The 16,120-nt window shown below is 35.2% G+C and overlaps 4 protein-coding genes and 2 long non-coding RNA genes across 6 annotated transcripts; 4 read left to right on the forward strand and 2 right to left on the reverse strand.

Annotated features, from left to right (window-relative positions):
* The first annotated feature begins 378 nt into the window (after nt 1-378).
* On the forward strand, nt 379-2,629 carry LOC124439240 (abasic site processing protein HMCES-like). The gene is made up of 8 exons (XM_046989467.1): nt 379-510; nt 632-766; nt 1,008-1,241; nt 1,484-1,655; nt 1,749-1,829; nt 1,927-1,992; nt 2,196-2,302; nt 2,412-2,629. The coding sequence occupies exons 1-8, from the start codon at nt 491-493 to the stop codon at nt 2,539-2,541; spliced, it is 945 nt and encodes a 314-aa protein (XP_046845423.1). The 5' UTR covers nt 379-490; the 3' UTR covers nt 2,542-2,629.
* Nucleotides 2,628-4,574, reverse strand: LOC124439241 (cilia- and flagella-associated protein 77-like). The gene is made up of 7 exons (XM_046989468.1): nt 4,433-4,574; nt 4,067-4,158; nt 3,884-3,983; nt 3,479-3,710; nt 3,237-3,342; nt 3,022-3,124; nt 2,628-2,896 (listed from the first exon to the last, which is right to left on the reverse strand). Exons 2-7 carry the CDS (start codon nt 4,121-4,123, stop codon nt 2,748-2,750), a joined length of 747 nt encoding a protein of 248 aa, XP_046845424.1. The 5' UTR covers nt 4,124-4,158; nt 4,433-4,574; the 3' UTR covers nt 2,628-2,747.
* On the forward strand, nt 3,632-4,279 carry LOC124439242. Its single transcript, XR_006946322.1, has 3 exons — nt 3,632-3,716; nt 3,860-3,943; nt 4,094-4,279. It is a non-coding gene; the product is annotated as an uncharacterized LOC124439242 (long non-coding RNA).
* A 125-nt stretch (nt 4,575-4,699) lies between the features above and the next one.
* On the forward strand, nt 4,700-10,745 carry LOC124438717 (adenylate kinase 8-like). Its single transcript, XM_046988917.1, has 17 exons — nt 4,700-4,978; nt 5,143-5,224; nt 5,477-5,526; nt 5,626-5,703; nt 5,779-5,805; nt 5,906-5,974; nt 7,020-7,058; nt 7,121-7,163; nt 7,248-7,319; nt 7,778-7,892; nt 8,048-8,133; nt 8,214-8,345; nt 8,845-8,934; nt 9,010-9,151; nt 9,743-9,823; nt 10,126-10,183; nt 10,373-10,745. The coding sequence occupies exons 1-17, from the start codon at nt 4,895-4,897 to the stop codon at nt 10,550-10,552; spliced, it is 1,428 nt and encodes a 475-aa protein (XP_046844873.1). The 5' UTR covers nt 4,700-4,894; the 3' UTR covers nt 10,553-10,745.
* A 753-nt stretch (nt 10,746-11,498) lies between these two features.
* LOC124438911 (ribonuclease P protein subunit p30-like) lies at nt 11,499-14,151 on the forward strand. The gene is made up of 2 exons (XM_046989104.1): nt 11,499-12,368; nt 13,392-14,151. Exons 1-2 carry the CDS (start codon nt 11,538-11,540, stop codon nt 13,395-13,397), a joined length of 837 nt encoding a protein of 278 aa, XP_046845060.1. The 5' UTR covers nt 11,499-11,537; the 3' UTR covers nt 13,398-14,151.
* An 833-nt stretch (nt 14,152-14,984) lies between these two features.
* On the reverse strand, nt 14,985-15,664 carry LOC124438913. The gene is made up of 2 exons (XR_006946216.1): nt 15,546-15,664; nt 14,985-15,461 (listed from the first exon to the last, which is right to left on the reverse strand). It is a non-coding gene; the product is annotated as an uncharacterized LOC124438913 (long non-coding RNA).
* Between the last annotated feature and the right edge of the window lie 456 nt (nt 15,665-16,120).

Consider the following 16,120-nt stretch of genomic DNA (forward strand, 5'->3'; position numbering starts at 1 on the left):
TACCTTTTTGTCTACCTTAATGTCTTGATTTATGTCTACCTTTATGTCTACCTTTATGTCTACCATTATGTTTACCTTTATGTTTACCTTAATGACTACCTTTGACTACCTTTATGTGTACCTTTATGTCTACTTTTGTTTCTACCTTTTTATCTACATTTGTGTATACCTATTTTTCTACCTTTATGCACACTTTAAAGTCTACTTTTATGTCTACTTTTAGGCAATTTTCATAGCTCGACAATTCTTTTCGTCGACAAAACAAACTAAACAATGACAGTTTTCAGTTTGTCCAGTGGGTTTGTCCGATTTTCAGGAGTTATTCCGAGGTTTGCCGACAATTACCAAGCAACTCCGGTAATTTCCGAGCTGCACCGAGGCCTTCCGTCTAATTTCCGATCTTAAAATTTCATCTGCAGAAAACTAATGGTTTTAAATTGAGAAAAAGACAAAACTCTAACCCTGGTGATTTTAAATAATATGTTTGAAAATGTGCGGACGAACGTCATGGTTAGTAGCGATGTCTATTATCTCTGTAAATTTCCAACAGAATATATTCTAAAAGCATGTCTTTATTCACCACTAATGTCGTCATGTGGCAACATTTTGACAAGTGTCAATTTATTTGTAGTACTTTGGAGCCCGATGAATTGGCGAAGTCATGTCAGTATGTAAATGACAGGGGAGAGAATAGGAAGCCACAATGGCATACTAGTGACTGCAGCAAATTTATGCCATCACCAAACATAAGTCCACAGTCATTCACGTAAGTATAAGAGGTATAAAGATGACTTGCCTTGCTAGCATTTTCCTGGCAGGCAGATTTATCCCATGTGAGGTTAGCCATTGTTGCTAGTTTTGCCCAAAAAGCCTTCGACCAAATCTAAACCAGGCAAGTCATCTATAGTTTTGAAGTATCTTTTTGTTCTTAGGTGATGTCTCTAAGTGCTAAGCTCATAGAAGTTTTCCAATTAGTGTTAGATGATTTGTTTCCTCATTTGATTTAGCCCTGTACTTGTGTCCGCATGTAAGGTCATCTCTGAAGAAAATAAGGAATTGATGTCGAATGACGAGAGTATGTTGAAAATGATGAAGTGGGGCTTGATTCCTTCATGGCATCGTGGTGATCCAAGTTCCTTTGGATACAAGATGAACAATGCGAGAATTGAGTCCATTATGGAAAAGAAGTCATTTAAAGGACCTTTGGAAAAGGGTAGAAGATGTGTTGTGCTTGCCGAAGGGTATTTGTGTTTGTCATATTATCGCTTTTGCAGACTGCAGCCAATTTTAATGTTATGAACCAATGAAATTTCATTATGATTTGCCAATAATGTGAACTTAGAATGGAACATTTTATAAGCATACCTATGAAAACTTTCTTATAAACCTGCCTACATTATTGAAACATGAAATTGATTGTAACATTTCATGTTCCAGGGATACTGGCATGACAACAATGATCTTAGGATAATATCTTTAATAGATTCTATGAGTGGCAAGTAGTCAAAGGCAGCAGAGAAAAGCAGCCATATTTTGTATACTTCAAGAGAGACATAAAGCCCTGTGACAACAATAATAAACCATTTGAGGATGACAAATCAAGCAAACCTCTTTTAACCATGGCCGGTATATTTGATGTGTGGCACTCATCCGAGGTAAATTGTTGATTACTTAGTAAAATATACGGTTTTTTATGTTTCAACTACATATATCTATGCTTTTGCTATATAGATCCACTCTTTTTATAGGAAGGAGAACCATTGTATAGTTACTCTGTGATCACATTGGAAGCAAAGGCACCATTTAGAAACATCCACCATCGAGTACCAGTGAGTACAAGGTGAATCCACCTGCACCTTAGGCATGTGTGTAACAAAATGCTTGTTGTCTTGTGATTGATAAACATTGTCATCACAAAAAACGCAGGCTCTTTTGAAAGATGAAGACTCGGTACACCAGTGGCTTCATTCTGAGGAAGTGGATTACAAGCAGGTTAGATTTTTGATTGAGATGTTGAACTAAAAAAGGCAGACGTAACTATACATTCAAAAATAATTGTGTAGGGACTTCATCCTTTGCGATCATTCTCTAATTCTGAGCTCCTTCTTTTCACCCAATGTTTGTGGACAATTTTTGTAAAATTTTGATCCTACACCTAGTCACATGGTTTTTTTTTGGCATACGCAATATTTTAGGCATTGAAGCTTCTTTCTGCTGATGATTATCTTGATTGGCACCCCGTTTCAAAAGCTGTCAACAATTCACGTTACAAAGAACTGGATTGCACCAAAGCAATTGATTTGTAAGCCCTTGTAGAGTGTTTAAATGTTTTTTATCTTTCAAATATTTTGTAAAGAGCAAATTAGTTATGTATCAAACTGTTGGGAAATTCAAATTACTCTCGTTTTCAGAACACTTGTTGATAAAATGAAAAATCGAAGTAAAATTACAAATTGGTTTGAAGCATCTCCTAAAAAACGTGAATCTACATCCGGAACTAATGCAGAACCAGCTGTTAAAAGGGAAAAACTGGAGCAATAACACATGATAAGTGTGCTTAAATATGTTATGAATCCTTCGATGTATTTTCATTTACCAGGTTCAAGAATTAAACTAAAATTGCCAAATACACTTATGTATGTCGGTCTTTATTTGCTTGAAAGACTGCAAATTTATTTACAAATGAAATTTTTGTTCTGTTTACTATCAAGTCCATTGAGAGGTTTACAAATAAATCAGTTTAGTTTTTATTGGTCATTGTGAACTGTCTTATGTCTTGGCTGTTTCATAAAGACCTTGTCCAAATACTCCTTTTCTCGATGTGCTGTCCGACTCGTGGTGCTTGAATGAAAGTCTTCTGGCTCTGTTTGTTCGAAGCTTTCAAGCTTTGTAATACCTGTAAAGTATAATGCACACTTGTCGAAATAGAATGTCAAAAGAAACATTTAATCTAAAATCAGTTGTTTTTAACACATCAGTTGATATTACATTGTCTCTATGCTACATAGGATTACAGTATACCTTTTGAAATCTTTTCATATGCCAAAATGGTGTAGTTTCTACTGAGGTTCATGTTTTCAAGGAGTGAAGCTCTTGTCTCATAGATCTCACGAGTAACTTGTTTCTTAAAATTTTTCAAAGTATTGTCAGCCTTTGGAATTTAGTTAAAACTTTTAGCTACATACATTATGTATTGTGTGTTTCTCATATACATGTCTGCACAATGTCATGCTAACCTTCTGATCTTGTTTAACTCTAAGCGCTTCCTCAGCCTTTCTGCGTTCTTCGAGCCATTTCTCCTGATATTTGTGAGCCAGTAGGTCAAAGACTGGTGTCGACGGTCTACAAGAAAATTGTTTTTGATTTTTCCAATCACATTGATTTGTCAATTAGAAATATTTTTATTCTTTACATGTTCTCAAGCCTTTGTTGTTAGTTTTCCCATGGATTGTTTTAAATATTTGCATATTTTTACTACCTCCTGGAAATTCCAAATACTGCAGATGGTGGTATTTTTTTTAGTTTATTTAAAGATCTCTCCTTGGAGCCAGATGACACTTTGACATCATGTGTAGCTCGAAATTGATATTGTTCAGGTGCAGATGTTAGTCCAGCTTGCACAGCCATTTTGTTTAACCTGACGAAATCACGTTCTTCTGGCTGAGCTGTGGACACACGACGGGGCTTCACTACATTCCACGAGCAGAGAGCTATAGGTAACAGAGCATGAAACTGAATTGCTATTATGCTACGAATCATAGTACCTCTCCTAAACTGACTTTACACAACTTTTTGTCGTCATGTTCTTTCAGATTTTCAACATCTCATTAAATACAAAGTTTTCATCACTCTGCACTAGGTCAATGTAATGTACATCAGTTACCATCTGCAGTGCCATTTCCACTGTAAAGGTTGGGTCGACCATAGGTGAAGTCGTCAGGTGGTAAGTTAAAGCATCGTTTCAAAGGCTTTCCTAACTCCGACTAAATGTGTGGAAAATTTGAATATTTGATTGTAAACATGGCCATAATCGTGATGGAATTGTTTTTTGAAAAGTTGTTAATACTTTTTGAAGAAGTGGATTATTTTGTAGAGATTCTCGTTGGATACCCAGCGTCATCATTTTCGACTGAATTGGCTCAAAAATCGATCAAGTATCTGAGAAGAAACAGGTAAAATAAGGTATAAATTACAACATAAGTATTACACAATGAATGCAATAGCGTGCGGGCACAGAGACCAAAGTATATCGGCAATACGCTATTTTAAAGTTAAGATACAAATGCAAAATGAAAGAATACAAAAGTTTTAACTTATAATCGAAGAGCTTCGATGTTTTTAAAAAAGTATCAAATTACTGTTTAGCCAAAGGCTTCAAATGTATTGGTTTAGAATCAATCTTTCTACGATTACGATAGAAACGTCATTTTACCTTTAGAGCAGAGTTGCTTTGATGCGAATTTTCTACAGCTATAATAAAACGTTTGGCGACAAGGAAGGTAGAAACACATATGCAATAATGTCCTCTGTGCTGGACAAAACGTTTTTGTTTATTATATCTTTAAAGTTGCCATGACAATTAGGAGGCACGTGCAATTTTCGGATATGTAGGTTTTAACTTTACAAATCTATTTATATATTATTTCAAAGGAACGAATTTGCAAGACCCCTAAGTTATGAGAGATTTCAATGCTAGAATATTTGATGGGAGAATGAGAGATAAACGGGAAAATTAGAAATAGTAATATCTGCCGTACGTTGTCATAGCAACATGTTATTGACGTTGACGAAGGCTCGAGCAAATCAGATCATGGCAAACAGTGAGAAAATGTCTTGATAAAGTCTTCATCTACTCGTGTGTTTTATATGTTTATGATTTTACATTTGTTTTACGATGGATGCGACAAAAAAGCCATTGCTAATTCCTCCTGAATTTTCAAACTACGCCGAGAAACATGAAATATTTCAGACAATTGAGGTAGTGTCAAGTGTCTGTGTGTTAAAATGTAATAATACTATAACAAACTGTTGACGTGAATTTTTTTGTTGCATTTAGTAAGTCACTGTCTTTTGGCTTGGAATTTACCATCTATTAAATTCAGCAATGTATATTTTGTAAAGTTTCGTGTATTTTTGTTGCAGCATCTTATAGAAAAACTTATAATCAGCCAACCAGATGATCCTCTGCAATTTCTGGTCGATGTTCTTCAGTATGACGAAAATGGTTTGTTTTTACATTAAATAATATTATTTTTCAACGTTACCATGAAGCCTGATTTACTTCTGTACTTAAAAGCTTCGGTGGTTTCTAGTCTTGCAAATTTGCAATGGTCTCATTTATCTTAGAGGATCAACACTGACAAAAGTAGTTGTAGTTATTAATTACATTGTTAATTTACGATGCCTGTTTTATGTTTCATGATAGGTGTTTTTTATTGTATAATTATAAATATGTGTCCCTGTTTTCTCATTTTAGTCCCACAGATTGTTATCCAGGGGGCTCCTGCTTCTGGTAAAAGAACAATAGTATGTAGAAAACAATCTGTTTTCACAATATTTTTCTTATTTTTCATCTTGTTTTTATTTGTATGTGATAGTCGTAAACATCAGTTGATTGTTTTATAGGCCAGAATGATTGCAAAGTCTTTGGGATGTGTGCATTTAAATAGTGATCATTTGACAAATCTTGATTTTTCTCAAGTTTAACCAGGTTTGAAACCATTTTTCTTTCATTTTTGAACTGTGCTTTGCATTATACATGGATCATATTTGTTATAGGCAAGTAAACCTTTGAACTCACAAAAGGTAAACAGTGATTGCTTGATTCATACAAAGACATTTTACTCTGATTATGCCATCATTTTACTCTGATAATGAGACATTTTCTGGTCTTATTTCAAAACAGGAATTTCCTACAGATCTTTGGTTAAAGATGATCAAAGAACAACTCAAGAAAACTAATTGTATTGAAAAGGTACTCCCCAAATTTCAGCTATAGTGTATGTATATGTTGCCCCAAATTTCAGCTATAGTGTATGTATATGTTGCCCCAAATTTCAGCTATAGTGTATGTATATGTTGCCCAAATTTCAGCTATAGTGTATGTATAGGTTGCCCCAAATTTCAGCTATAGTGTATGTATATGTTGCCCCAAATTTCAGCTATAGTGTATGTATATGTTGCCCCAAATTTCAGCTATAGTGTATGTATAGGTTGCCCCAAATTTCAGCTATAGTGTATGTATAGGTTGCCAAATTTCAGCTATAGTGTATGTATAGGTTGCCCCAAATTTCAGCTATAGTGTATGTATATGTTGCCCCAAATTTCAGCTATAGTGTATGTATAGGTTGCCCAAATTTCAGCTATAGTGTATGTATATGTTGCCCAAATTTCAGCTATAGTGTATGTATAGGTTGCCCCAAATTTCAGCTATAGTGTATGTATATGTTGCCCCAAATTTCAGCTATAGTGTATGTATAGGTTGCCCCAAATTTCAGCTATAGTGTATGTATAGGTTGCCCCAAATTTCAGCTATAGTGTATGTATAGGTTGCCCCAAATTTCAGCTATAGTGTATGTATAGGTTGCCCCAAATTTCAGCTATAGTGTATGTATATGTTGCCCCAAATTTCAGCTATAGTGTATGTATAGGTTGCCCCAAATTTCAGCTATAGTGTATGTATAGGTTGCCCCAAATTTCAGCTATAGTGTATGTATATGTGAAGGAATTTCTTAGAGTGACCCAAGCAAAACTGCAGAAATTCAGTTACATGTTTGTAAATGTAGATCGTCCAGGTTGGTATAGTCCTGAGAAGGACTGTTTTTGTTGTTGTTGACTGGCGTATGACTCTGAAGATGACTACCGCTAAAGTTGTCGAAACGTCAGTCAACAACAACAAAAACAGTCCTTCTCAGGACTATACCAACCTGGACGATATACATTTACAAACATGTAACGATACTCCTGGGTTCAAACCATTTACTTCTGAAATTCAATTATTTATCTTGAATTTTTTTAAGGGTTGGATCATTGAAGGTTTTCCATCAAATCGATCTCAGGTATTGCAACAATTTATCTTAGTGAAGTGCTTTGGATTCGAATTATTTTTCCTTCATTTCAGGCATTAGCCATGCAAATTGCTGGAATTATACCCAAGCATTTTGGTGCGTCATCCTGTGCTTAATTTTCTTCAAAATTAAATTTTTAGAATGTCACATGGAAGTTATCTTTTCTATTTGTTTTGCTAGTTTTACTTGATGCTCCAGATACTGTTCTCACTGAAAGAGCATTTGGGAAACGTATTGATCCAATGAATGGAGGTATAAGTTTTCACAATGTAGTGTCAGTGAAATATGTTGAGACCTGTTCTAAGCATAGATGTCAGAGCATTTCAAAAGGAGAAGATAGCTATTCTACTACACTTGGAAGGGAGGGGGGAGCTGAATTAGGAGAAAAGTTGAGGCAAGGGGGGTATGACATTTTCTGACCATCTCGAAAAGTTTCAGTCCAAGAGTCAATGAAATTATAGATACTTCATTCTGCATGAGAGACAAACTTCTATACATAGTACACCCTTTCCACCACCCTTGTTGAAAGCAATTAATGTAGAGGTGCTGCTCTTTTAACATATTCTCAACTGGAATGTACATGTCTACCTAAGTAGAGGGACTTTATTGTACATATGACGCAGTTTGGTTTTGTCTGCATGAGCACTACGTATAATTTGTGTAATGGTGGTAGTGAGACATTGATCTGGATATTTACTTTTATATTGCAGACATCTACCACGAAACATTTGACCCAGCGGATGATATTGATGTTGCTATGAGACTGGTACCTGATGAAAATTCAACAGAACCAGCTATGGTGGAGAGACTTCGTTTGTATCGCAGGTACGTTGGTCAGTCAGCCTGCAATTGTATACTGTGGAACAAAAGAATCATTTGTAAAATTCAGCCGTACTTGAATTCACTCTCCATTACCTTTCATTGCAAAATGTTCAATGGTGTATGAAAACAAATACCATGTGTGAAAAATATTTTTTTAGGAACATTGAAGGTGTTGCCGACTGCTACAAGAAAATTGTAAAAAAAATCAACGCAGATCAACCTAAGGCCGATGTCTTTTCACAAGGTAAAATTATTTCAATTGAATTTTTCATTCTGTCGCTTTATATATACGTATTATTCAGTTTCTTCACATTTTGTTCCCAGTAAGCTCGTATCTGTGTAGTAGCAAAAAATCTCTGGCGCCTCATACACCCAAGGTTCTACTCTTGGGGGCAAGCGGAAGTGGTAAAAGTGTCCAAGCATCGCTTATTGCTCGTAAATACAATATTATCAATGGTATGAAATGATTATGTACATGTTTGTAGATGTTGATCGCACAGGTTTGTGCATTCCAGGGTTAGGATTGTTGGTGATTAGTCTAGAGAGAGAAGATGACCATGCTAAGGATATTAAAACACCAGTCAACACCCACACCAACAATCCTTCTCAGTACCGCTCTATCCTGGACGATCAATATCTACAATTATGTAACGTTAATCCTGGGTTCTAACCATTTACGCTATGGATATAACAGTTTATTCATTTGTCTGTTTGATCCTCTAATTTGTGCTTAGACCCACATGTCCTTCGTCTGTGTTGGAGTGATTAACTCATCCTGCTATCCTGCCTCCTCAAGCACTTATAGCTACATGTTCTTTGCCCTAACTCTTTCTTTAATTATATTACGTGTGCATAATTCCGGATTCTCTGAGTTTATCGTCCGCTCTGATCACTCAGCCCCATGATAGTCCACTTGCCACTTAATATTTTCATTTTTCTTTGTTACTGTTCGCAGTGGATTGCGACCTTCTCATGAAGCAATCGCTGTTCGAAGACTCGAAAACTGGTGAAGCCATGAAATCTTTCATCGATACAAAAATGCAAGGTAAAACTTTAACGTTATCGTTAAGTCATTTCATCGCTAAAATAACGCTTGATTTATCTGACTGCCATTCTATAGTTCCAGATGACCTAATAATGCAATTACTACGCAAGCGATTGAGTCAGCTGGATTGTGTTACCTACGGTTGGGTGTTGCACTCTTTTCCAAAGACACGAGCACAAGCTGAGTGTTTAAAAAATTCTGGATTTGAACCAAATAGGTAAAGCATCCATTGTGATTTTTGCAATATACCAGTAGAAACAACAATAGAAGCAGCAATTGGATGTTTGTAGATGTAGATCTTCTGGGTTAGTGTCGTCCTTAGAAGGACTGCTGGTGCTGATATTGACTGACATTTCGACATCTTCAGCGGTGTTCATGGCTATGAAGATGAACCTGAATGATCTACGTTTGACTCTGAAGATGACTACCGCTAAGGTTGTCGAAACGTCAGTCAACAACAACAAAAACAGTCCTTCTCAGGACTATACCAACATGGACGATCTACATCTACAAACATGTAACGGTCTACATCGATAAACATGTAATGATTCTCCCGGGTTCAAACGATTCATTTTAAAGGCAGCAACGATATAGCTACCAGTAAAGTACGTACAATGGAAAATATGAAAGTTGTTTTTAAACGTCTTAAACATATTTTTGTTTAGTAACACTTTGTGTCTGTATGTCACTATCTCTACTAAATTATCCCCCTAAAATTTATGTTTTTTATTCTTCGATGATTTCACCATATTTACCCATATGCTTTGCTGTACTATTCTGTGACTGATGGTATGATATGCCACGACAGAGTATTGGTTCTCGATGTTCCTAAAGACACAATATTAGAACGTTTGACCATGCGCAGTACAGATCCACAGACTGGGGAAAGGTGTGTAATTGTAAAGTTTTGTGATATTTTCCAGTTTTCTCAATATAATGAATATGTGCTCTTGCTTTCTATTGATGTATCATTTTGTTTTTCTCAGCATCTTACATTTGTGTCATCAATTATTTTTGATAGAATTGTATTTGAATGTAAGTCTTTATAAGTTATAATGCTTCTTTGAAAACTTTTGGTTAAGTGGGATTTTTGTCATCAGCCTTTTCGAGTTCACTTGTCATGGTAGTACAGGCTGCATTCGAAAGACTTTCGTTGTTATTTATTGTCGATTTTGTGTTGCCTCCTTTCAGATATCATCTTCTCTACAATCCTCCTCGTACCGGTGAAGTTAAGGATCGGTTGAAAATGGTAAAATTTTACGATTATCTTGTTTCGTTTGCTTTACCATCTACGCGTCTTTAATAAAGTAAATGTCTCAGAAATGATACAGTGTCACTGAAATACATCCCAGAGAACAAAAGCATTTGAATAGCTCTTTTATTTCAATCAAAAATTTCAAATAAATTTCATCCACTTTGCTATAATTTATCATTACAGCATCCGGAAGATCAAGAAGAGAGAGTTATCGATCGTTTTTTAACTTATCATGATCATATAGAGGATGTTACAGATTTTTACGAAAGAATTGTACAACATATCAACGCAGATCAAGATCCACATACTGTCTTTGAATGCATTGAGAGTATGATCGTGAATCCATTGCCTCGAAAAGAGTAATATTTCAGCCATATTTATCGTTGTCATTATCACATAGATTTTTTTATACATTTCTTCGCCGTTTTTCGATTCGAAACTTGAGTTTATTGCCTAAGTTAGTTCAATATAATGTCAAATCAAATATTTATGTTTCATCTCATACTTGTGATTTAGTTTGATTTTTTTTACATTACAAAAATGTTCTACGGTTTTACAGTTCTAAAGTTCTAGGTACTATGGTTATATAGTTCATTCAGACGTGCTATGCAAATTTCTAAAAGAATCAATAATGATAAAATTTTTTACTAAAAGCATATTGTTTTGCAAATCTTAGTTATGTAGGTGTAACTGAAGTGGTGGATTACTAATTACGAGGCCTTTAGGCTAAGACAAAATGAAGGGTCTTTAAGCGAAACCTATTCCTCCCATTAAGTTCAGTTTTTCTTTGCTTTGCATTTCCTGTTAGTAACTCCATAGGGTAAAAAATGGGAAAAGTTCATTTAAAGGTTAAAACAAAATTTCAAAAACCATCGACATGGTCAGGGAAATAGGAAAACTTAATCCTTTTTGATTTGAAAAATTTAAAAGATTTGAAAAGTAGATAGTACGAACGTTTCTTCTCTGCATTCAATTGCTCGTATAGATTGAACCGCGTAAATTATCCAAGTTAAGCACATTTAGTTAGCCCGTAAAGCAAAAACATTCAAATCCTAACTGTGTCTAGATACAATGGGCCTTTTGAAAGCCCGGGCCTGTAGGCTTAAGCCTACTCAGCCTACTGGATAATCCGCCCCTGGTTACAAAGCATAGATAAGGTGGTGTATGTGTAGCTAAAGTGGTCTAAGTATGGTTAAAGATTGCGTAGGAAGGTATTACGTGTGTTCCTTTGTAACACCGTATTGATACACTTCAGGAAGAGGTAGATGAAGTACAATCAGTTGAGGCTAGTTCCAGTGCCCCTGACGAAAAGTGCCGATATTTCATTTCGCTCGAAAACACGTTGCTAATGGCGGCTTTTGCAGATATAAATATTCCATATCAAAATGACTCGCGTTCTTTGCTCAAATTCGTTTCAGCTCTCGTTAAACTTGGTTACGAGACGATTGCAGTCAACAGAACTGTCTCACCTACGGTGAAAGGAAAAGGCGGACAGGGCAAAATTCCAATGCCAGATGACTTTTCTAGTTTGGTAGGATTGGAGGATGTAAAAAAGATTTGTCCAAAGCTGAAGTTACTTTCGCGTATAACCGTGGTGATTGAAGAACAACAACAAGTACGATTTATCCCAGGCGAAACGGTACAAAGTTATGATATTCTAAGTGTACAACCGACCACAGAAAAACTCTTCCAACAAGTATGTCAAACGGTCGAATGTGACGTCATAACATTTGATATGACCTCAAGAATGCCATTTTATATAAAACACCCTCAAGTAAATCTCGCCATAGAAAGGGGTATCAGCTTTGAGATACAATACACACCAGCAATTCGAGATCAAAACCAACGAAGACATACAATTATAAATGCCTTAGAACTGATCAGAGTCAGCAGAGGTCGAAATGTTGTCATATCAAGTTGTGCTGAACGAACTATCGAGTTACGTGGACCATATGATATTGTCAATCTTGGGCTTCTCTTTGGACTCAAACAAGATCAGGCAAAGGCAACTATTTCAAAGAATGTGCGAAGTCTTTTGTATCATGCCGAGGCTCGTAACCAAACTGTTAAGGGAACTCTTAAGCTTGAAAAGAATGCTTTCTCAACAGATTATCTCAAAAGGAGTCACGAAGAAGTAGAAATGAAGAATCAAAGTAATCCTAAAGCCAAGAAATTTAAGGTAAACAAAAGTACATATTTTCTTAAGGTTTGTGGGTATTTTGATGCTTTTGTGTCTGGCATCAAGAGATATTGTTGAATACCTGAAATTTTTTAGTTGTCTGTTTTTCAAGTGTCATTGTGCTTGTTCTTGAACCCCTAGTCTCTTGTCTTATAACCCATAGTAGTATTTTCTCATGCTTGTTCTTGAACCCCAAAACTCTTGTCCTAAAACCCATAGTAGTATTTCCTCATGCTTGTTCTTGAACCCTAGTCTCTTGTCTTATAACCCATAGTAGTATTTCCTCATGCTTGTTCTTGAACCCCTAGTCTCTTGGCTTATAACCCATAGTAGTATTTCCTCATGCTTGTTCTTGAACCCTAGTCTCTTGTCTTATAACCCATAGCAGTATTTCCTCATGCTTGTTCTTAAACCCCAAGTCTCTTGTCTTATAACCTATAGTAGTATTTCCTCATGCTTGTTCTTGAACCCCTAGTCTTTTGTCTTATAAACTATAGTAGTATTTCCTTATGCTTGTTCTTGAACTCTTAGTCTCTTGGCCTATAACTCATAGTAGTATTTCGTCATCTTATAAGTCATAATAATGTTTCCTGAAGGCTGTGGTTTAGATCAGTGGTGGATCAGAGGGTTTTTTAGGGGGGGATGCTTGGCTTAGTGAAAAGTTAAGTACAGTGGTTACAGATCAATTATTAATTAATGTACTCATTAATAAAAATGGATACTAGTTCCCATTTTGGTCAACAAAATAAATATTATTGACACATTTTTGATAAAAATAAATAACATTGACAGTCAAAAAACTTTAATGATATTGTCAATAAATTACTTTTCCAAAAGTAAGATGGATTTTTACTTTATTTTTTGCAATGTGCATCCCTCCATGCTCTCCTGTTGACCATTGCCTACAAGGATGTGCAACCAACCACCCACCCCTCCCCACGCATAGCGTACCCATTTTTACCTTTCACTTCTACTTAAAGTGTCCATGAAACTAAAGTAATATTTTATATCCTATTTCTGTAGTCATGACGCGAGACAATTTTCAAATGGATTGTTAGTTGTGTGATTTGTCAACGCATTACTTTGGAGAACCGGTCAGCGGTTGCTCTTACCCATTTCAATAAGACAAAAAGTAAGGACTTTGCTTTATGCCTTGAAGGCTTTGTATTGTATTCTGGCGCGTTTATCTCACTTGGGAATTTATGGACTAAATGAATCTGAAATGTTCTGTACGTGATTATGTCTACAAATTTTTTTAATTGAAACCATGACTGAAGCTATCGTGAATTTGCGGTGACGGAAATTTCACCAGATTATCTATTCAATGTCTTTGATTCGTCTGTCAAGACAAATTTAAAGTTAAAGTCGTCTGGACGGTTAATTCGTCTTATGATCGTCTTTATTCTTCAGAAAAATTCGTCATCAAAAAATTCCGTCTTCCCATACGAAAATTTCACATTTGATTTCATGTATGAAATAGACATTTCGTACATGAAGTGTTTCAATTTCACATAAGGTTTCACATATCATATCATATTTGAAATCAAATGTGAAATTTTCGGAAGGATTAAGTTGTCCTGACGTATTATCCATCTTAAAGCGCCTATGACAAAAAGATTTCGCGAGTTAGATGATGTTTGCATTGACCAGAACTTTTGAAATTACAGCGTAGTTTCTAAAACAATTTATGCATGTCTCTTTTTACTCTCGAGGTATTGAAATTTTTGTTATTTCCAATTTATCTAACTTGTAACGTCATGAAGTAAATGGTTTGAACCCTGGAGTATCGTTAAAATGGAGGTTTTCTATGTTCAACTCCGTTTGAATGAAGATATGATCTTCGCAAATTGTCCAGCAAAGTGCGAAGATCATATCTTCATTCGAACTTTTCTTTGCTTAACTAAAAGAAGGCAACTATACAACGAATTTTGTATTATTCTTTATTGAATGTAAAACATTTTTATTGTTTTCTAAGACGACACCAGATTTTAACAGCTAGAACCTGAGCTAATTGCTCTCAATAGTTGCGAGTTTCCTTTTCGCATTCAATTTGATCGAGGCGCTTTGAAATTTTCGAAAAACTATTCATTTTATATCTAACTTACTCAGTATAATTTGACGCTGCTTTGACGTACCCTAAATGTCTACAAAATCACAAAGCTAATGTTGAGTCTAGAAACACTTGAGTATTAAATTATCATATTGATTAAGCATTTTTCTGTTGATTCGCATGTTTTCAGCCATCGTCACCTAAACTCGGCAAACAGCAGAAAATAGGTTCTTTCGAAGAAAAAATATTGAGTTGGATTCAGTGGGATCATTTGGCTATGCAACTTTTTACCAGATTCAGTTGAATGATCTTCAACCCCTAGTTTTGAACTTTGTAACAATTTATAAAGTTGTTAAGTGAGTCTAAGCTCATCAGACCAAATTTGGTAAAAATATTTGCACGTACAGCTACTCTGGCTGGAGACCAATTTATGATGAAAACAAGAAATTACTTAATCTATTAAATTAAGCATTTCCATCAGTTTTCGAGTTACGTACAAGAGCTTAATGCATGCGTTATAAGTTGTATTTATAAACTAATAATGGAGGACATCACAGGGGCCGGCATTCGAAGTTGAAAAAATCACATTTATTCTACATGATAATTGTTTGCAATTACTGTTCTTTAAAGCAATCTCTTTATAAAAAACATACAAATCCTGTACTTGAGAATTATCTTTGTGTACACAATGTATTAAAACTATGAAATTGCAAAGACAATTGAGTTTTAACAAAGATTCTTTAGTAGCTACATAGTTATAACAGCATGTGGATTATTTGATGATTGTAATTACAAGCTTCTAGTCAGATAACCAAAAAGTTATGAAAATGTATATTCGTTAAAGTTATCATTATCAGGAAACACGCAAAAGTTTGTCGTTAAGAACAAATGTTTTTCTAAATTCCCTAAATATTGTACACAACAGGTTGCGATGTTCAATATTTTATTCAATCGAAGTGAGTAGTTCGACAAGTTGAGTTCCAATCATAGAGAAAAAAACTTTACATCTGACATGCAGTAGTCATGACTAATCTTCTTATTAACTAAAAAATACAGCAAAGATGTTGATACGCATGCTATGAAAATTGAGAGCGCCAACATTATCACTTTAACGACGCACAACTTACCAGAGAACGCAGAAGATTGATAACTTGGGGGGGAGTTAATATTCAGAAATGCATGATGTCTCGCATTAAATTCGTTTGAAATCAATTGACTACTATGGATTATAATATATGTAAATGAATATGAGCCTGCAACCTCATTTATCGATTTTTAGCTGTCCCTGCAAAACATTTATCTATTTACCTGAGATTACAGCAGTGACGTTCAATGTGCGTTAACGCTTACCTGATTATGATAATTAGTGTAGTGAGCCAAGAAATTTATTCAAAAAAATTTCTTCATCAGATGAAAAGATTTTTTCTTGGTGTTGTAAAACGTGATGTTTGTACGTTATATGTGTTTGTGTGATGGCAAAAATGAGGATACCTAAATGGTGATCGCTAGATAGCATACTTCAAAATAAGGTTTCTACTGAGAGTCTGGTACGAGTTTTGCAATATCTTCGGGAAAAAAGGAACGAGTGCTTCACGAACAACGAACCAAGATAAAGCGATAAACCTAACGTTTACTATCACTGAGAATATTAAATTTAGGAGTACAGTTTAGTTTTGGAGTTTCATTGTGATGATGTTGCTGT

Source organism: Xenia sp. Carnegie-2017, unplaced genomic scaffold (genome assembly GCF_021976095.1).
Source record: "Xenia sp. Carnegie-2017 unplaced genomic scaffold, XeniaSp_v1 HiC_scaffold_19, whole genome shotgun sequence".
Classification (NCBI taxonomy): domain Eukaryota; kingdom Metazoa; phylum Cnidaria; class Anthozoa; order Malacalcyonacea; family Xeniidae; genus Xenia; species Xenia sp. Carnegie-2017.